Below are 26,632 nucleotides of genomic sequence, written 5' to 3'. Positions count from 1 at the left end.
GCGGACTTGCCAACACAGAGCAGTTGAGCTCTGTTGACATTTGACAACTGACGTTATGCGTCGCTCCGCTGCTCTGATTGGTTGTAGGTCTGTCCAATTGAGGTCTTTCCTGGTTGGGTTGAAACACGCCCCATAATCACAGCCCAATGAGCATCAGACTCATATTCTGACTAGAACTGAGTATGACCAGAAGAGAGCCGTGCCGCTTCGCTATTACTGCATGTCTTCTGTAAAATACAGCTTTGTGTATTCATTTTATTTGATCTATGACTTTCGTTACGGTGCTGTATATCGTTTCATTTTATGCAAAGCAACAAAAAAATTTGATCCAAAAAGGTTGGGTTTTTTACGATACCGGTGCCTAAACGGCGCTTGAACCAATACTTTAAAAAAAAAAAGAGCCACAAAACGACGGTGGATGACATTAAAGAATGGCTTTTTATTGATTTTTTTATAGCATAGAGGTACCGGTGCTATATTGGCACAGGTTTTCGGTACCCAACCCTACTGCACTTCTGCTCCAAACACTGACACAACACTTTCCATCTCTGGTCACTTCATTCAACAAGCGGTTCTGATATTGCACCATAACACTTATATATGTCAATGAAGTCTGTTCTGATTGGCTATCAACTAATTAATAATAGTAAACATATACCTAACATATACATCATATTTTTGAACGGTCTGAACTTAATTTCCATCAGTATATTGATAATTGAGATACGCATTATAAAACACACACACACACACACACTCACTCGCTCTCTGAAACCAATATACATGCTCGCTCTCAAACACACACACACACACACAGTCCCATGAATACTCTCTCTCTCGCTCTCTCTCTCTCTCACACACACAGACACACACACTATCCCTCAAACACACACACAGAGAGAGAGAGACATACACACATACACACTTATATACACACACACACACACACACACACACACACACACACACACACACACACACACACACACACACACACACACACTGTTGATAAACAAGTTCGACCAAACATAAACTCTAATTGACTTCACTGTGTTAAACCACCCATCTGGGTTTGAATTATGAATAATAAAAACAACAGCCAAAAAAAGAAAAAAGTAAACAACCACCAAAAGCTTTCCCAATGAAAAGGGGACTTGAGCTCTGATGATTTCAATTATCTTAAATACATAAATGCATAAAAAACATGTATAGATCAGTTCTGATGGTTCCCAAAAATATTACCAATAATATGAATTAATAAGATTTGTGTGATTAATAGACATTAAATGTGTCACTAAACCGCACACAATGACTCTGACAGCCCTAACAGCCTCTTGTCAAACACAAACCATTACGCCTATAGAACATCCCCACATTTCACAAAAACAAATGTGTGTGTGTGTGAGTAAGTGAGTAAGTGAATGAGTGTGTCTGGGTGTGTAATAGTTCGTACCTCAGTTGTGGACAACACCGTGTCCTCGTCCAGACTGAAGACTGCGTCACTGACGATACTGTCATACGGCTGGAAGCGGCTGCTCATGACCTGAGGAGACAAAACACACACAGTCAGTCTGCTCGTAAAATAATGCAGTTTAGAGCATTATTATGCTCTAAACTGCATTATAAACTGCTCTAAACCCGCTCACTATAATGCCTGTTTATTATAAGTGCGCTGCTGCTTTAAATGCTCAAGCTCTTTAAAGTCTGGTGGATTCCGATTGTCTGTCAATGCTTTGATCATGTTCAATACATTGAGAAAGATTTGTAAAATTACATATTTATTGTCGTCTGAGAAAACGGCTTTTAAAGAGGGAAAAAAATACATAATGTTTTTTATTTTCTCTGTTTCTGGTTATTGTGCGTGTGATGGGGCACTAATAAGATGCAAAAATGTACAAAATGAGCCTTACAATAAGCATACAACAACATGCCACCCACCCACCCACATACACACACACACACACACACACACACACACACACACACACACACACACACACACACACACACACACACACACACACACACACACACACACACACACACACACACACACACACACACACACACACACACACACACACACAGCTTCATAAACATAAACGCACATGCAAACACTTTATTCATCTTTTGTCGAAACACACACAGAGAAATCAAGCCTCAACGTCAAAACAGTGTCAGGGAGTCATAAACGCACTGAATGATGAAAAGCACAACCAAAACAGGAAAACACACACACACACACACACACGAGAGAGTGGGGTAAGATGAGACATGTGGTCCTCAAGATCAGATAAAATAAGGCAGAAGTGCAACGGAAGTATCTGATTTCAAAACAAAGATTCGAACCGTTATGAATCAGTGAATTGATTCATGATTCGGATCACGTGTCAAACTGCTGAACATCATGAGAATGATTAGTGAAGGGTCATGTGACACTGAAGACTGGAGTAATGATGATAAATTCAGCTTTGCATCGCAAAAATAAATATCATAGAACACATTAAATACTAATCTGTATTTTTGATCAAATAAATGCAGGCTTGCTGAGCGCAAGACTTCTCTCAAACACATTAAAAATAGTAATGTTTCCAAACTTTGGACTGGTGCTGTATATTAAATTCACACCAACTTTTGTGCCGACACAAATGAGCTTGCACAGACTTTAATATTTAATATTCACAGAATAACTTTTCACAATCCAATCAAATCCCATATGGCTATAAATCAAGCCCGTCCCATATTATTTCCCTTTGACTGTTACTCTTCACACAGAAACTAAACTAATCTCACGGTGTAGTCGCTGTGGTTTCATGCAGTCTTTAATGAAAGCCGTGCAGCAGGAAGTGAGTCTGACTGGCCCAGATTCTCTGCAGGACCTAATAATAATAAGGAAAAGGCCCAAAGCTACACTTCAGTGTGGCGTGGGACCAGGCTGTCAATCACAGCTTAAAAGAGCTGTCTCCTCGTCAGCTAGGCTGGGTGGGAACACACACACACACACACACACACACACACACACACACACACACACACACACACACACACACACACACACACACACACACACACACACACACACACACACACACACACACACACACACTAAACAAGACAGCCACAAGCCATAAACCACAGGCTGACTGGCACTACTTCACTGCTCTCTTCCCTCAGCCAGAGGAAAACTAATCCCTAAAACACTGGGAAACACACACAGTCCCTCTGTGTTACACTGCTTTAGCCTAGACCAAAAACACACACACACACGCGCACGCACAGTTACGAAGGCAGAGACTCGCAAAAAAACTCTAACACATACACACAAACTTACACTTGCTCCCGCACAGTCACAAAGACACACTCGCGCACACAAACTCACACGCATGCAAACACTTGCAGAAAAACTCTCTCTCTCTCTCTCACACACAAACTTACACTCGCACAAACTCACACTCGTGCACACACACCCACTCACACACGTACGCACAAACTCACACTCACGCACGCACACAACTTCACGAAGGCACACACTCATGAAGGCACATGTGCGCACAAAAATCACACATACAAACTCTCTCTCTCACACACACACACACACACACACACACACACACACACACACACACACACACACAAACTTACATGCACACACTCGTGCACACACACTCACAAAGGCACACACTTGCATACAAACTCACTCACATTCACGAAGGCGTGCACACGCACACACAAACATGAGCACGCACACACACAAGCATGCAACATAATTCTCTCACACAGTTTACTGCAATTCATATGATGTATTCACAATTTCATTAAAAAAAATATTTAATTTCTTTTAATAAACTGACGATTATCATCATCATTCCTCCAGTCTTCAGAGTCACATGATCCTTCACTAATCATTCTCATATGAGGATCTGATGATCAACACACATTTAGGATTATTATAAGCAATGATGCGTTTTATTTTCCAGGATTCTTTGATGAATAGAACGAGAGCTATAGAAGCTCAAGTATAATAGATATATATAATATATATATATATATATATAATAGAGCTCAAGTAGAAATAGAATCCTTTGTAACATTATAAAGTCTTTACTGTTGCTTTGGATCAATTTAAGCCGTCCTTGATGAATAAAAGTAATAAAAAGTTAATCATTAGTTTCATGAATTTCATGATATTATTCGTCTTCTGATGCGGCACATCTAATGATGAGTAAATGCTCATTATTCAGCTTTAAAGGGTTAGTTCACGCAAAAATGAAATGCATGTCATTAACGCCTCACCCTAATGATTCAGTTTGGACTCACGATCCGAATCATGAATCAATACGCTGATTCATAACCGTTTGAATCTTTATTTGAGGATTGAACACAAACCCAGAAGAGAAGCCAATGCTGAATAAAGTCGTAGATTTTGTTATTTTTGGACCCAAATGTATTTTGGATGCTTCAAGAGACTCTAATTAACCCACTGATGTCTCATATGGACTACTGTGATGATGTTTTTATTCCCTTTCTGGACATGGACAGTATAGTGTGCATACACTTGCATACGCTCTCGGACTAAATATAAAATATCTTAAACTGTGTGTGAAGATGAACGGAGGTCTTACGGGTGTGGAACGACATTAGGGTGAGGAGTTAATGACAGACATTTCATTTTTGGGTGAACTAACCCTTTAAAGGGTTAAAAATGAAAATCACCTTATTCTCTCCTTCGATGACGATAATGGGCACTGAGGTGGCCGGCCATCGGTGTTTGGCAGGCAAAGGCTTGTCACAATTCCACAATACAATAATCTGAGGAGAGAGAGAGAGAGAGAGAGAGAGAGAGAGAGAGAGAGAGAGAGAGAGAGAGAGAGAGAGAGAGAGAGAGAGAGAGAGAGAGGAGAGAGAGAGAGAGAGAGAGAGAGAGAGAGAGAGAGAGAGAGAGAGAGAGAGAGAGAGAGAGAGAGAGAGAGAGAGAGAGAGAGAGAGAGAGAGAGAGAGAGAGAGATTTGAGTTTTCAACACACTTTATTTATATCATTACAACGTCCGCAAAACATCCAATTACACATAATCAACAACAACAACAAAAAAAACGGACTTAATGTAACATGGTAGTAAAGATCAACATTTCTTCATCTCTACAAATAGCTCCATCAAAACACCATTTATGCAACTCATTAGTTTATAGAATTTGAAATCAAACATAACCCTTGCTTTCACCATATGTTTAAAAACAATACCCACATGTTGCCCTTCTCTACTTTCCATTTTATTTTTCCTGGTCAAGTAAACAGCAAGTTTAGCTTGGCCAATTAAAACATTCAACAGCCGGCATTTTCATTTTTTGCACCACACTATACTTGGGACCAAGAATAAAAATCTTAGGAGGGAGGGAGGGAGGGGGAGAGAGAGAGAGAGAGAGAGAGAGAGAGAGAGAGAGAGAGAGAGAGAGAGAGAGAGAGAGAGAGAGAGAGAGAGGAGCAACAGAAACTCTTTCTATCGTTCTGCATGTCTACACCTGAGGCCTGATGGGCAGGACGTCTCCTTAAGTCAATCTGATCCAGTCCTTACGCTTCTTCCACAGAAATTAAATACAAATCCTAATATTACACGTCGTCTATAATCAGGTAAAGACACAGAGCATGTGTCGGTGAAATGCGTGGAGTTCAAACACATTTATTCCACGGTTTCTGCATTAGTCTGCAGTCTGTCAGCGTTACAGGGACGCGTGTCGGCTCAGTTTACAGCCGCTGATAGCCTGAGGTTTTTATATTCATTTAGTTTTGTCACTTTCAAGTGTGTTTGAGTGATTACTCCTCCAGCTGGAGAGACTGGCTCTGGTTTTACGTGAACACTCATAAATGTTTTTTAGCGGCCCTTCTTTCTCTCTGTGATTCGGGAGTCAGCTGCTCAACAGAGACGGGTTAAAGAACTCATTAAAGGGATACTTCACAGCCTTTTCATATTAAACTGTTATTCCCTTAACTAAGACGAGTTGACACACACTTCTCTCGTCTCAGTGTGTGCTGTTAATCTCTCTGACGCGCGGTGACGATCTGATAGCATTTAGCTTAGCCCATATATTTTAATCTTTTTCTTTCTGTGGCACTTTTTTTTGTTAATGAGTGCGACTTTCACCAATAACAATAATACAATTGTTTTAACTGAAATAATATTTGTTTATTAATATAACATTTATTATATTTCAATTTATATTTTATTACTTTATAGACTCTAAAAAAATGCTGGGTTAAAAACAACCCAAGATGGGTTGAAAACGTTTGAACCCAGTGACTGGACCCATTCAAACAACCAAATTTCTGGGTTTATCCTTTTTCAACCCAACTTGTTTTTAACCCAGCATTTCTTAGAGTGTATAAAATTATATACATATATAAAATTATATTTTATATATATATATATATATATATATATATATATATATATATATATATATATATATATTTATATTATATATATATATATATATATTTATATATATATATATATTTATATATATATATATATATATATATATATATATATATATATATATATATATATATATATAATTATTATTATTATTATTATAATACGTATATGAATCTTATTTTATTTTTAAATGGCTTTCCCAGTAAAAAATGTAATTATTCAAATGTACTGAAACTCATTTATTATTTTTAAACTAAAAATAATGTTTTATTGTATTACTTTATATATGAAAGTATATTATATAAAATGATATTATTATATATTGTATCATATAAATCATATAATATTATAATTATTATTTATTATAATTGCTTATTTTTGCAACTTTTTAATAGTGCACAACTTTCCCAAAAATATATATTTAAACTGAAACAAATAATTACAATGTATTGAAATGAATATAACATTGATTATATATAAATTCTAATTATTTTATTATTTTATAAAATTACATTTTGATATTATAACAAGTGCAACTTTCCCCAATAAACAAACAATAATTAAAATAAAAAATAATATTATATTCTATATGAATAATTTTATTTTTCTGAGAAAAAGTTAATAAAAAATATGTAAAATAATATAATAAAAATGGTATAACATTTATTATATCAAAATGAAATTTTAATAATTAATTTATTATTTTATTACTTTACACATTAAATCATATGAAATATCATTATATTATATATGAATGTTATGAATATTTAGTTGTTACGGGTGTGTTGGGAAGGGTTCAGGCTCTAGTGCTCCTTTATGAGCACAATTTTTACACACACAAGAGCTACTCAAACTGAAAAAGTCCAACATTAATGCGCCGGCGATATAAGCATCCATCGAGCCTTTCACTTAAGCACATCTTTCATTTCATTAACTCCCAATCTCAGAGTCACGCAGCTCTCAAAGCACGGCACATAATGAAGGAAAGCCGGACCGTCTGATGATATTTCACGCAGGACCATCAGGAGCCTCTTCAAACTATAAGCATCCCATAATCTATAATAAAATCAGAGACGTAATTAAACTACTTAAACTCTTAGAAACAAAACAAAGCCTGAGGGTTGGATTGTGTGATAAGGCAAACTGTGCTGCTGCTGACAGATTGGGAGTGAAGCCTGAAGTATCAATCAGCGGTAAAGTGCGCTTAACTAGTTCTCCAACAGCTCAGAGTTTATTCCCTGAGATTCACACAAGGCTTCCCAGACATCCGGGCCACATCTGCAACATGCGGATTCAACCAGATGTGAGCCGGGTCTGGGTTAGAATGCACCAAAAAATCCCAATCCTATCCGAAAACTAGCATTAAAGGGTTAATTCACCCAAAAAATGAAAATGATTTCATTAATTACTCCCCCTCATGTCGTTGGACACCCGTCAGACCTTCGTTCATCTTCAGAACACAGATGAAGATATTTTAGTGTAAAGCTGAGAAAGGCTTCAGATAGGCCTCCATTGGCATTCAGTCCATTCCCACTCACAAGACCCATAAAGGCCCTAAACACATCGACACACAGCCCATCTCACTACAGCGGCGGGACAATAATGTTACAATGCGACGAAAATAGTTATTGTGTGCACAAAAATCGAAATAACGACTTTATCCGGCAAGTTATTGACGTGAACTCGACGCATGCGTGAGAATATGACGCAGCTCCGCCGTTCATGACCCAGAAGAGGAGGAGCGAGACCGACACGGAAGACAATAACTCGGCGGATAAAGTCATTTTTTTATTTCTTTTGTGCGCACAATAACTATTTTTGTCTCATTGTAACATTATTGTCCAGCCGCTGTAGTGAGATGGGCTGTGTGTCGATGTGTTTAGGGCCTTTATGGGTCTTGTGAGTGGGAATGTACTGAATGCCAATGGAGGCCTATCTGAAGCCTTTCTCAGCTTTACACTAAAATATCTTCATTTGAGTTCTGAAGATGAACGAAGGTCTGACGGGTGTCCAACCACATGAGGGGGAGTAATTAATGAAATCATTTTCATTTCTGTGTGAACTAACTCTTTAAGGTCCTTTCGCAATGGACGCGGTTTTCACGGTTTTTATTTTTTGATCAGCTGTTTGTGTAACGAATGCTTCCACACTGAACCCGAATGTGCTAAAGCGATTTAAATTCAATTTCTATTAGCTATTCATAACTATTTTTTTCCATTTCAATGCAGATTTTTAATTTTTTTTGTCTAGTGGCTACAGAAAAGTCTTTAACCAATCACATACAAGGAAACAAAATGTCCAGTTGATGTCACAAGCTATTCAATCAACATTAACCTTTGCCAGGTATGCGCTTTAACATGTAAGCAGAGGTGGACAAAGCTTACAGTAAAGCATTCAGTACTGATCACATCATGCCCATTCCCAGTTGAATAAAAGCCCAAAATGCTGTTTTTGTTTAAAGCCCTATTCGCACGGGATTAGTATTATCTAAGGACCTCTGTGATTTAGAAATTACTCCCACATCTGAGTTTTGCGTGGCATATTCGCACGGGATAAGCAAAGCCTGTGATTTTACTCGAATTTACTGACTTATCTCCCGGATATGATGTCAAGACTTGTAAATGTTTTTTTCGGCATAAGCTAACTTTCAGTTTAATCAGAAATTGTTTAAACAGCTAGTCAATAAGTGGATAAATGACTTACTGCTTGCAGGAATACAGTCGCCCCTTTCTTCAGTTTAAGACGCTGAGCGAAGCTTGCTTGAAATCGGCCGAACAAACGAACGATTTGTTGTGGTATCCGATTATAATAAACCTCAACCGTGTGTCATGAGAGCCGTTTTTGCGATCTTCGAGTGTCTTGTTTACCATCAGTAGATTCGGCTTGTTTGGACAGATGCAAATGTTGGGGGCGTGCATATTAATGATCCCCAACGCTTACGTCACGGTTGGGTTTATGCTGAGAAGCACTTATTTTTCCGTGGTGCTTTTGATTTATGAGATTTACAAAAGAAATAGGAGGCAATGGTGTTTGAGACTCACAGTATGTGATGTCCATGTACTGAACTCTTATTATTTCACTATGGCAAGGTTAATTCAATTTTTCATTCTAGGGCACCTTTAAAATTAAAACATAGTTCGTTTATATAAACAGTATATTTGTGCAGATGGTATCATAGTCTTATTATGGTTCCCGGTCCTGCCCACTCTACTGCAAAAAATGCTCTTACTTAGTATTTTTGTGTTGTTTGTAGTCAAAATTTCAAAAAAATCTTACATTAAGAAACATTTAATAGACAAGTAAAATTTTTACTACAAAAGTAATTATCTTGTTGAGGAAAAATAACTCAAAATTAAGAGAGTTTTTGCTTAAAATAAGCAAAATAATCTGCCAATGAAGTAAGTAAAATACCTAATCTTGTTTTAAGATTATTTTGTTTACCCCACTGGCAGATTATTTTGCTTAATTTAAATTAAAATTTAAACTTAAAGTTATTTGTTCTCAAAAAAGTTCTCTTACTACGTAAGAGGGGCATTTTTTTTTTGCAAAAAATTCCGCTCCCATCCCAATCACGTGTGATTTTGAATCCCGCTGGATTCCCGAAAAAATGTCAGCCTCTAGTGCACAACATGCTTAATGCAGTCAGTCGGGAAATGTTGCATTTAATTCCCCTCCTCTTCCTCTCTCTCTCTCTCTCTCTCTCTCTCTCTCTCTCTCTCTCTCTCTCTCTCTATCTATCTCTCTCTGTGTCTCTTCCTCTCTCTCTCTCTCTTGCACGTTAGAGAGGAATCGATACGTATCAGTTTCCAGGAAGGTAAACACTTCAGAAGGCAGTGGATACTCTCGAAACTCTCCGAGGTTTAAGAGCGGTGCAAACTGAGGGGGCGACAGAGACGAGCTACCCAGATGCAAAGTGACCGCTGAGACACATCCACTCGTCTTTAAGTGGAAAACAACATCGCTCATCCTCAGATCAAATTGTGCAAACAAATCTCAGCATTTGCAGAGGTTCGGCTATCAAACAGCCCAGTCAGTGTGCCATATACAGTCCAACCGGACCTCAAGAGGGCTTGCAATGATTTTATGCCATGGTTCTCTTTGCGAACTTCTTTTATCGGCATAAAAATGAACCAAAACTCAGTGAATACTTGCCACACGTGTCTGCTTTAAAAAAATTCTCTGTTGTTTATGTAAGCTGTATGAAATATAATACAATATAAGTGAAAATAGCTTAATCTCAAGATGCAAGTTGTCATATTTGTTTAAATTATTCCTCCAAAACCTGTCATTTTTACTAGAGCCAGGGTTCACACAGTCTTGGAAAACCTGGATATATGAGGAAAGTATTTTCTAGACCTGGATAAATCATGGATATTTCTAAAACAGATAAACATGTTTTCAGTTATTGATATTTTATTGGGTAGAAATTGCTGAGAAATTGCAATTTTTTAGTAAAAATTATGTTTAAAAACCCTGTAAATCACAAATGAAAAAACAAACAAACAAAAAAAAACCAAATTAAATTTATTTTTAATAAAATGCAAACTCCATTATTGAAACTGCTTTTGTTTGTGAAATTTTATTCATTAAATAAAATAATTTTAAATAATTAAAATATTTTAAGTATATTAACCCTGTAATCACAAATAACAAAAAAAAAAGATGTAAATTAATTTTAATTAAACGTAAACCCTGAAAAACATCCCATTATTGAAACTCATTTCATTGTAATTATTTATAATTATTTTATTTAATTATTTTAAGTATATGTTGTATTATAAATATACTTTAGAATATTTATATAAATATTTAAATATTTAACTAAATTTCCTTACAGTTGAAGCAAACATCACCTTCATGTATTTAACATATTAATAGTAATTTATTCATTTAAATGTTTTTGAATCATCCCGGGGCCCTGTGCAAGTTTGCTGAGACTCATTAAAGGGTTAGTTCACCCAAAAATAACCCAGAACTAACCCTTTAAGTGAGATTAATTTGAACAAAATCAATTATTAAACATACTGATGAAAAAGCACTAAAGCCAGCTTTTGACTCAGAAAATACTAATAAATATGTAATAATTGTGCATTAGCATCCTGAATGAATCCGCTGTGAGAAGAGGTGGTCTTACCTGAGCGCAGTACTGAGATCTGGCCACCGACACGAGCAGCTTGAGAATGGGCTGAGATTGAGAAACCAGCGGCGTGACTGCATGGATAACAGCGGTGAACTTAGGACTCGGCTTGATCCCTAAACAACAAGAGCATTCGTTTCAGAGGATTAGATGGGAATCATAACCATGCAGAAATTATATAAGAGATCTATGCACCTATTCACTGGACTATTTTCATATGTTTGCTCATTTTAAGTTTTAACCCTCCAATGTAAAGTTTTTTGATTTTGTGAACACAAAAAAAATGATGGACGTGATTGGAAAAGGTTAAATGATCCTGAAAAAAATAATAGCGGTCAATCTAGTCTAGTCAAATCTTCATCTAGTGGAGGCGTTTGGTACTGCGCCCAATTTTAAGTTTTAACCATCCAATGGAAAGATTTTTAATTTTGTGAACACACAAAAAAAGGATGGACACGATTTGAAAAGGTTAAATGATCCTGAATTTAAAAAAAATAGCGGTCAATCTAGTCTACTCAAATCTTCATGTGTGTAAAAGATGACATTTGAGCTGTAACGTGTGGATAAAACGGCAGGAAAACACGGAGCTGTTAAGCTTCTCCAGACTCAATCGACACACATTTATGACACTAAATGTTTATGCATTAATTAACTAATGCTGAGGAATATATATATATATATAGTAATATGTTTTAGACGTTTGTAATACTGCATATTTTATCTCCCTCATCTGAACGTGAATGAGCAGACACATATTTCAAAATAAGAGTCCCAGTGCAGGGTATATGCAGGAATCCTGAAGTTAATTTAAATACTTTTTTAAGACTTTTTAAAGACCTTCTCAAAATATTCTAAGACCTCATCGCACTTCAAATTCTAATCGGCAACAAACCTTTAATAAACAGTTGTAGTCGAATGTAGACTTAAAATCTCTATCGTAGGCCAATTTTGTATCGTTTATATTGCATAGCTTGCGCATTTCGCAAAATACATGACGTCACACGTAGACAGCGCTCGCCAGGGATCCTCATTCTACCACTCAATGTTTTTACCAGCCACTTTTTTGTTTTTAACTGACAATGTGTAACTGCATGTGAAAATTAATACTACAAGCTCTACAATGGCTTCCAGTTTTATGGTTTTTAGTCCCAACCATGAAACTATTTGTTTTGGCATCTTTGAAGCGTGTTGACAACATACTGAGAAGAACATTGTTAGTAGGGAGGCACCGAAATCAAAATTCTTGGTCGAAACCAAAAGAAGAAGAAACCAAAGCCGAAAACCGAAAAATCTAAATCAAACTAAAATGTTTAACTCGACCTCACTCATGCGTTCATTAAATAATAATGTACATGCCTACTGGCCTGCAGAAAGGTACAGAAATTTAATAAAGTAATCAAATGTAAAAGAACTGCATATTTAACTGTTTAAATGAAAGATTAATCCTTATTAAACTTACAAAAGCTATTCAATCAAGAGCATTGTTTAATGTCAAACTAAATATAAGGACATCACTCAGGCAGCAGTAAAGGCTACTGCGCCTTTAAGACCTGAGGCAGGGATATGCTCTTCTGTCTCGACTGTGCACACTATACAGTTCACTTAAGGCATATTCAGACTATGTCTGCTAGGATACTCATCAAGATGGACATGATGACATACTTCTTGTGTAAGTTGGTCCGTTTAAGCGCAAGACTTGAAAGAGAACTCAATATTTGCGCGCTGTGAGACTCGTGCGCGCTCTCGGATGATGCACAGCGTCAGATCCACTCGCTCCGCGAGTCTCACAGCGCGTCTTCACGCGAGTGATGACGGAGAAAACGACTGGTCATATGCGAACATACGGCAGCACTCGCATGCATTGAACACAGTTTACAAAGAGGTGAAACAGCTCGGTAGGTGAAGCGAGATTACCCGCCACAGCTCAAAATCAGCCGCCTTTGGCTGGTGGCGGCACTAATGTCCATCCCTGGCGCGCGCGCTCCGAGCCGATCTCAGACTGAGCGCCCCGTTGTTTTTTAATACTTATGGGGATGAAAATAAATATATTCATAAATACTTTTTAGAGTCAAACTCTTTTGACAAAGTTTGAACAAAATACTTTCAAAATGTAAGACTTTATAAAGCCGTGATAAGACTTTAATACTTTATAAGGGTCTTAATATTCCCAAAATTGATTTATCACCTTTTAATACTTTTCAAGACCCCGCGGATACCCTGCAGTGTATTTCGACTTTGTTTATAATTAAAAGTCACGCATTATTATATTAACGTTTTTGGTTACACAATAAACTGTATTTAATTTAATTCCCATTTAATTCATAGTCAGGAGAAAAGACCAAGAACAGTAATTGACATGCTATAATAGCTGACTAAAATCATTAAAACACATTCATTACTTGAAATTAAGTGTTAACTGAAATAAAAAAAAACTTTAGCTCAACCTGATATACTAACTAAAACAGAAATATAACATTATAAAAACTATATAGATGTTTAAAAGAGAATTAAGCTTGTTTGTGTATTTTTGCGCTTGAACGGTCAATAAATCTACAGTTGATTTAGTCGACTAATACTAGACAAAAACTAAAAAGAATTCAGGTGACCAAAACTAAATGGCATTTGAGTCAAAAGACTGAATAAAACAATCAAAATTTGCTGTCGAAATGAACACTGGAAGAGAGGAGCTACAACAATCAAGCATTAAAACCTGCTCTAGTAGACTTCGTAAAAGGGCATAATATAACTGAAGTGTGATCTAACGGGAGATAATGAATCCAAGTTTTACAGTTATTAAACAAACGACATGTTTAATTACACTCAATGATGAGCGCATTAATACCATGCACATCTCTCTTTAGATCCAGAGATTTTTCTCCTGACTATTGTCCATGAGATGATGATAACAGACAGTTGGCACAGTCTTGTTTTCCTCAGCTCCAAATAACTCAGGTGATGATATAATATGATAATTCTTGTGGTTCACCACATTTTCTTTTTCGCATTGCATTTTCCCGCTAACAAGAGGTGCTCAGTCAACGGCGTGATATTGATTGGCCTGACAAGCACCGCAGATTAAGATAGAGGCGAGCGTGGGCTGCATTAGCGACGACTTTAGATTGTGAATATGGATTTCGCGATCCAATTACACAGGGCTGTTCGATAATCTATCACGTCGTACAATGGTTGTCACTTAGTTACATGGTACATTTGTAGATATCAAGACACCTCTGCAATTAAGAGATGACAGCAGAGGGTTTTTAAAAATAAATCAAAACCAGAAACAACACAATTTGGGTTTTGAATGAGGCTAGTCACAAATGTGGCTATGACAAGAGGACCCACGTCTGTAAGAGATGAAAGCGGATCTGAAAGCCCCATAATGCCTGTCTGTCATGTCTTAGAAAGCTCATTAATTCCAGACACATTTGAACATAACCTCAAAACGTCAGGCAGGACTCGTTTTTAAAAGTTTAGGAGAAAATGCTGTCACAATTTTCAGAGTCAGAGAAACTTGTGTCCAAAATCACCCGATCACTATTCCCTACACCGTGAGCGTCACACGCAGTGAATGAAAATACTGAGCAAACTCAGAACTGATGGAAATACTGTTCCTGTATTTTACATATTTTTATTTCACATATACATCTTATTTTATTTATTTTATATGACTATACACAATCAACTTTGTGGTTTCATGAATGATATGATGAATAATCTTTATTCTGTTTGTGTTACATTTATTTAGTGATAATGTAATCTATATATACTAGGGCCGGGACTCGATTAAAAAAATTAATCTAATTAATTAGAGGCTGTGTAATTAATTATTCAAAATTAATCGCATTTTAATTGCATATAAATATTTGACCTGAGAACAATGAGAAGTAATTTTTCACATGGATTTTTAGTATGCCATTGAATAATGACTGAATTCATAAGCTTAATCAACAAAATACTGTTTATTTATTTCAGTCCAGCAGACCAGAGCAATGTTTGCCATTAAGTATAGCAAAAGCATATTTGTGATATTTGAGGCTCGATGTGCTGCGGCGATACGCAAATTCCTTGTTGTATAGCTTGCACACAACCATGCTCGTGTCGACGCTTCCATTCTTTCGTTTTTTAAAACAAAATGTCCCATCCACGGGGCCAAGCAAAGTGGTCTCATCAGCTTCTTCGTTCATGTTCACTATGGTTTGTTGTTAGCCTGACCCACATCAAGATGTTTGGTCTGGAAACTCTCCATTGACGGCTCAATCCGAGGGGCGGATAAACGGCTGTCTGTCAAACTCCGTCTGCACGCGATAGGATAGCGCTACACCAACCAGAGCAACGAAGGTGAAACAGAGCTCGTTGATAGATTAAACATTCGCCGTATCCGGTCGGCTAAACTCTGAACACATCTTCCCTTCTTAGGAATGACTTCAGTGCCGTTCTTTGTTCTTTTCTCAGAGTAAAGCTTAACTCCAAGTCTTCCAGAGTCGCGGTCAAAGCTGATTCGAAAGACCGCCGTTCGCCAGTTTCTGTGTTTACTAGAAGCACGCAAACGCAACTCGGCCGTCATTATGGCTCCGCCCACCGATTCTATACACCATGTGATTGGCCCGTCCAGAGTGAGGGGAATACAGCTCAGACGGGTATTGAGAGTTCCTAGACGACACTTGCGGGCAGATTAAATTTGCTGCCGCTAGGGTGCGTCTAGATTTTTAGGCTACACGGCTCCTGTTAGTGGGTGGGATATATTAGGCAGCAAGTGAACATTTTGTCCTCAGAGTTGATGTGTGTGAAGCAGGAGAAATGGGCACGCGTAAGGATTTGAGCGAGTTTGGCCAGATTGTGGCGGCTAGACGACGGTCAGAGCATCTCCAAAACTGCAGCTCTTGTGGGCTGTTCCCGGTCTGCAGTGGTCAGTATCTATCAAAAGTGCTCCAAGGAAGGACCAGTGGAGAACCGGCCACAGGGTCATGGGCGGCCAAGGCTCATTGATGCACGTGGGGAGCGAAGGCTGGCCCGTGGGGTCCGATCAAACAGACGAGCTACTGGAGCTCAAACTGCTCCAGAAGTTAATGCTGGTTCTGATAGAATACATTAATAGTGGAGTCCATGCCTCGACGGGTCAGGGCTGTTTTTGCAGCAAAAGGTGAACCAACACAGCATTAGGATATGGTCATAATGTTATGCCTGATCGGTGTATTTATATATAACCAGTCAAATGTTTGGAATCACTTTCCCATCAAAAAGAATGAGAAAGTCTGTCCAAACTTTTGACTGGTAGTGTGTATGTATACATAGAGATTACATGATCAGCAAATAACAAATATAAATGCGTATAAAAATTAAATATAAAATAAAAATATAGAACAATATAGGAGCGCATTTAGACACTTTAGGGGCGCAAATATTTCTATATATTATACAGTGTATATATATATATATATATATATATATATATATATATATATATATATATATATATATATATATATATATATATATATATATATATACACACACCACTACCATATTTTGTCATACTAGTGTTATTTTAGTATCATGAGATGCTATATAGTTTTGTTATTATTTAGTATTCAATTTCTTCTGATTTCATTTAAATTTTAGTTAAAAGTTTTAGTAATTCTGCTGAAAGTTTTAGTTTAGTATATCAGGTTAATGAAACTAAATAACAATAAGAAAAATATATTTTTTACTGTATTTTATATCATTTAGCATTTATTTATTTCTAGTAAAGAGATTTGATTTTATGGTTTTAGATTATGTTAACTATAATAACACTGATAATAGTAAAATCGATATATTTAATAACACGACTCAAATAATGCTTTTAGTGTTTCCTTCCTGTGGCGGGACATCCCAGACAGAAGCTACAATTCGAAATTACAATAATGAAATTAAAATATATATTGTTTGTGTAACACAATAATAACCGGGGTGGAAATTGGACACACGGTGTGACTTATTTAATAAACAAGTCTGAAATACACAACCCAATGTCTCTTATTCTGAAATGTCTGTTTTATTATTGGCGGATGCTTCAAATTCAGACGAGGAGATAAAAAAATGCATCCTTACAACCACATACAAAATAAACACCGTACAGTAAACGATCATAATTAGTTGTGCAAAAATGTGCTTTCCTTGATGAGCCATTTCAGGCTTTGAAAGTGAAGCGCTTGCATTTATTTAATGAAATCATTGCCTTTGAATATTAATAATCACATTAGGCAGTATCACCATTTTTGTTTCTCCACCCCCAAAATGCTTAAAATGATCTTTAATATGCTTGTTATACCATTTAAGGCACTTATCTGCACATGCTCCAAAATACATTGTACAGTTCACACACTAATACAGTTGATCTATTTTTAGCCACCAATGTGAGTGAAAGGGTCTCAGTGTTGTGCATTATAAAGAAGATGATTGTTAATTACCAAGTTTGGCGTAGAAGAACGGGAAGTCTCCCAGATAGGACGAGTATTGTGGCAGTGTGAAGAGAGCCCCGGGATGGCTGTTCCACATCAGATTGCTCCGGGACGTCTGCTGAAGCACTCGGTCCTGTATGATCTACACACACACACACACGTTTGTTTCACTATATTAGTGAGGACATTACATAGACTTCCATTGATTTTATATCAGGTTAATGATATTTTCTATCCCCTAACCCCACCTCTATCCCCTAACCCTCCCCATCCCAGAAACATGTGCAGAACAATAGATTAAAATTAAATAAAAACTTGTTTTGGCCGATTTATAAGCCTTTTAAACTAGTGAGGACCAGTCAAATGTCAAACTAGTGAGTTGTTTTCATATGCTACTCTATAAGTAAGGACATTTGTGCCCTCACAAGTATTGCCAAACAAGGAAAACACACACACACACACATGTTTGTTTTTGTGACATATGGGGACATTCCATAGGCATAATGGTTTTTATACTGTACAAACCATATTTTCTATCCCCCTTACACTGCCCCTACCCCTAAACATACCCAACACACACACACACACACACACACACACACACACACACACACACACACACACTAAACCTACCCATCACAGGAAACATTCTGCATTTTTACTCTCATAAAAACTCCTCCTGTGTGATTTATAAGCCTTTTGAAAAGTGGGGACATGGGTAATGTCCTCATATTACACCCTCTCCTGTAATACCTGTGTCATACCCATGGCATTATACATGTTTGTGTCCTCATATCACAAAAACAAACACACACACACAGTCTGCATTACAGCCCGAACAAACCGTAAACACTTCCAGCTAAAGTCCTCAAGCATGAGCGCTGTGTGAAAGGGCAAATTAATGTTTCCAATTGAAACCTCAAGTTGAGGGTCTGTAAAATACGAGACAAATGATCAAATGCCCCAGTGATTTCAGCGGCCTCGTGCCAATCAGCCGCTCCCAGCATTAAGAGGACCGATTGCTTCCCTGGCCTTGAGTGAGGCTCTCAGCTGCTGTAAAAAGAGACAAAGACTGATGGGATGTTTTGTTGGCGTCGTCGGTTTTGGTTTATATTGTGCCCTTTGGTGTGAAAGCGGCTTGGCTTAGTGACAGCCTAATCGTTGGCAACCGGAATGGGTTTTCATACCCAAGCTGCATGTCTCTGAGATTGTGTCTTCTTAATACCAGCCTGGAGGCATTTCTGTCGTACAAATGACAAAGGTCTCGTTGAATTTGACTGAGCGGCATCTGGAGTGTTTTCATCGCGATGCTGAGAATCCTCCGGCAAACGGCAAACGCAACGCGCAGAAATTCTCACACACACAGGCAGACTCACAGATGCATAATTAGTTCAGGTGAACGATGAAGATAAACTCGTTCTGCATAATGATAATTATGACTAATCAAGCATGTCTGAACAATCTGCACAACAAACCAAAGCATTCAATTAATATTGTACAGAAACGAGAGATTTAAGCTGAAACTTTAACAGCACCAAACACAATCATAAAAATAATGACAAACTTCATATCCAGATTTTTTTTATTAGCTTTATGTAGACTTTTTTGTCAATATTTTGTTGTGCCACATTCAATAAGTGTACTTTCTACGTTATATTATGTTACGTTTTTTTAATTTGGTGTAATGTTATATGATATAATTCAAAAGTGGGATATTTTTATGTTTTGTTATGATGTGATGTTATGATGTGATGTTATGATGTGATGTTATGATGTGATGTGTTGTGATTTTAAGAAGTGATGTTATGATGTGATGCTATGATGTGATGTTATGATATTGTGTTGTGATATGTTGTGTTGTTATGATGTGATGTTATGATGTGATGCTATGATGTGATGTTATGATGATATGATTTGATGTTATGAAGTGATGTGTTATGAAGTGATGTTATGATATTGTGTTGTAATGTTGTGATGTGTTGTGTTGTTATGATGTGATGCTATGATGTGATGTTATGATGATATGATTTGATGTTATGAAGTGATGTGTTATGAAGTGATGTTATGATATTGTGTTGTGATATTGTGATGTGTTGTGTTGTTATGATGTGATGTTATGATGTGATGCTATGATGTGATGCTATGATGATATGATTTGATGTTATGAAGTGATGTGTTATGATGTGATGTTATGATATTGTGTTGTGATATTGTGATGTGTTGTGTTGTTATGATGTGATGTTATGATGTGATGCTATGATGTGATGTTATGATGATATGATTTGATGTTATGAAGTGATGTGTTATGATGTGATGTTATGATATTGTGTTGTGATGTTGTGATGTGTTGTGTTGTTATGATGTGATGTTATGTTGTGATGCTATGATGTGAGTTTATGATGATATGATTTGATGTTATGAAGTGATGTGTTATGATGTGATGTTATGATATTGTGTTGTGATGTGTTGTGTTGTTATGATGTGATGTTATGCTATGATGTGATGTTATGATGATATGATTTGATGTTATGAAGTGATGTGTTATGATGTGATGTTATGATATTGTGTTGTGATGTTGTGATGTGTTGTGTTGTTATGATGTGATGTTATGATGTGATGCTATGATGTGATGTTATGATGATATGATTTGATGTTATGAAGTGATGTGTTATGATGTGATGTTATGATATTGTGTTGTGATGTTGTGATGTGTTGTGTTATGATGTGATGTTATGATGTGATGCTATGATGTGATGTTATGATGATATGATTTGATGTTATGAAGTGATGTGTTATGATGTGATGTTATGATATTGTGTTGTGATGTTGTGATGTGTTGTGTTGTTATGATGTGATGTTATGTTGTGATGCCATGATGTGATGTTATGATGATATGATTTGATGTTATGAAGTGATGTGTTATGATGTGATGTTATGATATTGTGCTGTGATGTTATGACATTATGTTGTGATGTGATGTTGTGATGTTATGTGTTGTGATCATATAATTTTAAGATTTGAGGTTATGTTGTGATGTGTTGTTGTGATGTTATGTTGTTATTTTGGGCTATGATTTGTTATTTATGTTATGACGTTGTGATGTGTTGTAATGTTATTTTGTGATGTTATGATGATATGATTTGATGTTATGAAGTGATGTGTTATGAAGTGATGTTATGATATTGTGTTGTGATGTTGTGATGTGTTGTGTTGTTATGATGTGATGTTATGATGTGATGCTATGATGTGATGTTATGATGATATGATTTGATGTTATGAAGTGATGTGTTATGAAGTGATGTTATGATATTGTGTTGTGATGTTGTGATGTGTTGTGTTGTTATGATGTGATGTTATGTTGTGATGCTATGATGTGATGTTATGATGATATGATTTGATGTTATGAAGTGATGTGCTATGATGTGATGTTATGATATTGTGTTGTGATGTTGTGATGTGTTGTGTTATGATGTGATGTTATGATGTGATGCTATGATGTGATGTTATGATGATATGATTTGATGTTATGAAGTGATGTGTTATGATGTGATGTTATGATATTGTGTTGTGATGTTGTGATGTGTTGTGTTGTTATGATGTGATGTTATGATGTGAGTTTATGATGATATGATTTGATGTTATGAAGTGATGCGTTATGATGTGATGTTATGATATTGTGTTGTGATGTGTTGTGTTGTTATGATGTGATGTTATGATGTGATGTTATGATGTGATGTTATGATGTGATGTTATGATGTGATGTTATGATGATATGATTTGATGTTATGAAGTGATGTGTTATGATGTGATGTTATGATATTGTGTTGTGATGTTGTGATGTGTTGTGTTGTTATGATGTGATGTTATGTTGTGATGCTATGATGTGAGTTTATGATGATATGATTTGATGTTATGAAGTGATGTGTTATGATGTGATGTTTTGATATTGTGTTGTGATGTTGTGATGTGTTGTGTTGTTATGATGTGATGTTGTGATGTGTTGTGTTGTTATGATGTGATGTTATGTTGTGATGCTATGATGTGAGTTTAGGATGATATGATTTGATGTTATGAAGTGATGTGTTATGATGTGATGTTATGATATTGTGTTGTGATGTTGTGATGTGTTGTGTAATGATGTGATGTTATGATGTGATGCTATGATGTGATGTTATGATGATATGATTTGATGTTATGAAGTGATGTGTTATGAAGTGATGTTATGATATTGTGTTGTGATATTGTGATGTGTTGTGTTGTTATGATGTGATGTTATGATGTGATGCTATGATGTGATGTTATGATGATATGATTTGATGTTATGAAGTGATGTGTTATGAAGTGATGTTATGATATTGTGTTGTGATGTTGTGATGTGTTGTGTTGTTATGATGTGATGTTATGATGTGATGCTATGATGTGATGTTATGATGATATGATTTGATGTTATGAAGTGATGTGTTATGAAGTGATGTTATGATATTGTGTTGTGTTGTTATGATGTGATGTTATGATGTGATGCTATGATGTGATGTTATGATGATATGATTTGATGTTATGAAGTGATGTGTTATGAAGTGATGTTATGATATTGTGTTGTGATATTGTGATGTGTTGTGTTGTTATGATGTGATGTTATGATGTGATGCTATGATGTGATGCTATGATGTGATGTTATGATGATATGATTTGATGTTATGAAGTGATGTGTTATGATGTGATGTTATGATATTGTGTTGTGATGTTGTGATGTGTTGTGTTGTTATGATGTGATGTTATGTTGTGATGCTATGATGTGAGTTTATGATGATATGATTTGATGTTATGAAGTGATGTGTTATGATGTGATGTTATGATATTGTGTTGTGATGTTGTGATGTGTTGTGTTGTTATGATGTGATGTTATGATGTGATGCTATGATGTGATGTTATGATGATATGATTTGATGTTATGAAGTGATGTGTTATGATGTGATGTTATGATATTGTGTTGTGATGTTGTGATGTGTTGTGTTGTTATGATGTGATGTTATGTTGTGATGCCATGATGTGATGTTATGATGATATGATTTGATGTTATGAAGTGATGTGTTATGATGTGATGTTATGATATTGTGCTGTGATGTTATGACATTATGTTGTGATGTGATGTTGTGATGTTATGTGTTGTGATCATATAATTTTAAGATGTGAGGTTATGTTGTGATGTGTTGTTGTGATGTTATGTTGTTATTTTGGGCTATGATTTGTTATTTATGTTATGACGTTGTGATGTGTTGTAATGTTATTTTGTGATGTTATGATGTGTTATGTTATGATGTTCTGGGGCCCTTTTTTAACGATCTGAAACGCAAGTGTCAAAGCTCAAAGCGCAAGTAACTTTGTGGGCGGGTCTCGGCGCTGTTGCTATTTTCCCGGCGGGATAAATGGCTCTTGCGCCCGGCACAAATCTAAAATGGGTTGGTCTGAAGTAGCTTCATTATTCATAGGTGTGGTTTGGGCGTAACGTGAATAAACCAATCAGAGCGGCATCCAACATTCCCTTTAAAAGCAGCTGCGCAAGTTCCATTATGGATCGCTATTATTATGGCGTATTTACCAGGCGCACGCCAGTAGCGGTTCACAGCCGAGGAGACTGATGTTCTTGTAAGAGCAGCCCTTACGAAACAAAAATATATTGCAGTATATTGGATGCAATACATTTCATGCAATACGTTAGGCAATATATTCACATATATGGGAATTAATATTTATATTTTTCAATATATTGAAAGCGGCAATCATTTGTAGATTTTGCAATATATTATATGAATATATATTTTATAATACCATCAATATATTATTCCATATATTTACAATATATTAAAATATATTTCAAGTAATATATTGGCAAATATATTTTCCTTTCGTAAGGGAGTGAAAGACAGAGAAGTTGTGTTGTATGGGGATGGGAGAAACCCACCCAAAAGAGCATCGGTTAAACAGTTTTTTCAGTTTTTCAGTCGTTTTGTTTTCCTGGTTCTTGACGGACAAAAGAATTTGTCAGATGTCCTTATATACAGATATGTCTGGCCACTATTGGGCAAACAGGTCTGATCCTTAATTACTACAATTAGCCTGAATAATTTGTAAGCTAGATTTATGCATATTTTTTCATGTGTTAATATTTTTTTTAGTGTAACAATTTATGATTTGCAAAAATAACTGTTGCATCTGTGTCGATTACATGAGCAAAGTGTATGCGCGTTGTGCACGCTATACATTATGGTCAAGCATGCGCCCTTAAAATAGCATAATGAACAACGCGCCGCTGACTTTAGACTGGGTTTTTTCTGGTCAGTGGCGCAATTGTTTAATGGAACAGCAAAATAGCTCCAGGGATTGTTTGCGCCGGAACACGCCTCCTTTTCTGCGCTGAACCGCCCAGGGAGCTCAAGTTCATTCACTAGTTTAGCAACGTGCTTCTGTGGAGTGAAAAGCGCGCTTTGCGCCGGTGCAAAATAGGAATGACACATGCGTCGGTGTACAAAGTCAATTGCGCTGGGTGCAAGATAGGGCCCCTGTTATGATGTTCTGTTATTTTGTGCTTATGTGATCTTGTGTTATGGTGCTTTATGCTTTTCACTTTTTTTATTTAAATATAATCTTATGACTCATCTTCATTATGCATCAAAAATGCATCATGTTCAGAACAATGAGATCAGCCAATAAATCAGACCAAAGCTCATGTGATGCGAACCGAATAAAGCAGGAGTTTGAGTGTTTTCTTCTTGCTCCCCCCGGTCAGTCAATAACCGTTTGACACGAGCGTTGATATTAAACTGTGCTCTTGCAACCTTGCAGAAGCCCACCTGTCATCTTAAAAACCCAATCTGAGCAGCTGATGAAAGGCCGTTGCTCTAGCTCAGCTGAAGTCCTCCGTTTTACTGAGTGAAGACGTGTGATTGACGACTCAATCTCGCAACAGGATGGCCACAATCTTCCAAACGGAGGGCAGTGGGTGAAAGCAGCTCTTCAGATGCTGTGGGTAATTGGCCTGACGCCGTGGAGGTTGAGGATTGGACAGAGCTGTCACTCGCTCATCGTCTTGTGGGGTTAATTACTGTGATTTGTTGATTGTAGGCAGTTGTGCATTGTGTGACACTGTCAATTGCTAAACACGGATGTCGATCTAACGCAGAGAAGCGGTCACACTCGCAAAGCTTTGGACAGAATATATTTCATTTATAATGGCACTAAATAAACAAAGAGTGACTAAAGCGGACAAACAGACGCTGTATCTGAGATCCACACACGAGTCAAGCAAGAGCTGTTTATTTATAAAAGTGTGAATGAGTGTGTGTGTGCGTGCATGTGCGTGCGTCTGTGTGTGACTGTGTGTGCATGAAAGAGTGTGTATGAGATCGAGTGTGTGAGTGTGCGTTGTGTGTGTGAGTGTAAGTCTGTGTGTGTGTGTGTATGTATGTGCGAGAGCATGTGTGTGTGAGTGAGAGCGTGTGTGTGAGTGCGCGTGTGAGAGCATGTGTGTATGTGAGTGTGAGCATGAGTGATGTGTGTGTGTGTTGAAGAAAGAGAGCGTGAGTGAGTGATTGTTTGATTCTGTGTGTGTGTGCGTGAGTGAGTGAGTGAGTGTGTGATCGTGAGTGAGAGTGTGAGACCGTGATTGTGAGTGAGTGAGTGAGTGAGTGAGTGAGTGTGTGTGTGTGCGCATGTGTGTGTGTGACCGTGATTGTGAGTGAGAGTGTGTGAGTAAGTGAGTGAGTTTGTGAGAGTGCGTGTGTGAGAGAGCGCGTGTGAGAGCGTGAGTGAGAGTGAGTGAATGTGTGAGTGTGAGAGTGTGAGATTGAGTGAGTGATTGTGTGTGTTTGTGTGTGTGTGAGTGTGTATGAGTGTGTGTGAGTGTGTGTGTATGTGAGAGAGCATGTGTGTGAGTGAGAGCACGTGTTAGAGTGGTGAATAAGTGTGTGTAAGTGTGAATGAGTGTGTGAGTGTGTTTTGTCATGTAGGTTCACAGTGTTTTAACTAATGTCAACAAGCACAACTTCTGATTTTAATTATGTATTAGTAAATGAACATCGACTAAGATGTAGAAGTTGTTCACTTTTTATGTAGTTCATTAATTCAAATTAAACTTTACTGAAGAGCATTACAGCAAAACAGACACCACAATTGCAAACAATTCAGTCCAGAGTCACGATTGGGTATCGAGACTACGGCATGATGCTTAATCGAGAGAAGCCGTTATCATGATTGTGATTAAAATACGATTAATCGTGCAGAACTAAGTCAAGCTAATAATTCTGAGGTCACTGAACCGAAGTCACGCATCATTTTCCAAACACTCATAAAGCAAATATATGGAATTAAACAAGGCATGTGAACATGTACACACTTAGCATAACCCCTAATAAATCAGCATAATTCTACACTTCCTGTCCAAATATTTTAACCCAGCCTGTGTGTCACAGCTGTGGAATGTGTGTGTGTGTGTGTGAGAGAGAGAGAGAGAGAGAGAGAGAGAGAGAGAGAGAGAGAGAGAAAGAGAGAGAGAGAGAGAGAGTGAGTGTGTGTGTGTATGAGTTTGAGTGTGAGAGGGTCTGTGAAAGAGAGACAGTGTGTGT

The 26,632-nt window shown here is 37.0% G+C and overlaps 2 protein-coding genes across 2 annotated transcripts in view; one reads left to right on the top strand and one right to left on the bottom strand.

Moving 5' to 3' along the window:
- Positions 1–26,632, top strand: part of med30 (mediator complex subunit 30) — a 198,683-nt gene that overhangs the window by 62,309 nt on the left and 109,742 nt on the right. The gene's annotated exons all lie outside the window — the stretch shown is intronic.
- ext1b (exostosin glycosyltransferase 1b) overlaps positions 1–26,632 on the bottom strand; it is a 153,039-nt gene that overhangs the window by 26,881 nt on the left and 99,526 nt on the right. Inside the window, exons 5-8 of the mRNA XM_067425085.1 lie at positions 18,021–18,153; positions 11,566–11,684; positions 4,714–4,809; positions 1,454–1,543 (exon numbers count right to left, since the gene is read on the bottom strand). Of these exons, the coding sequence (XP_067281186.1) occupies positions 1,454–1,543; positions 4,714–4,809; positions 11,566–11,684; positions 18,021–18,153 (438 nt within the window). The remainder of the gene's footprint in view (positions 1–1,453; positions 1,544–4,713; positions 4,810–11,565; positions 11,685–18,020; positions 18,154–26,632) is intronic.

Source organism: Pseudorasbora parva, chromosome 19 (assembly GCF_024679245.1).
Source record: "Pseudorasbora parva isolate DD20220531a chromosome 19, ASM2467924v1, whole genome shotgun sequence".
In the NCBI taxonomy this organism is placed as follows: Eukaryota; Metazoa; Chordata; class Actinopteri; order Cypriniformes; family Gobionidae; genus Pseudorasbora; species Pseudorasbora parva.
This window is presented reverse-complemented; position numbering and strand designations above follow the sequence as displayed.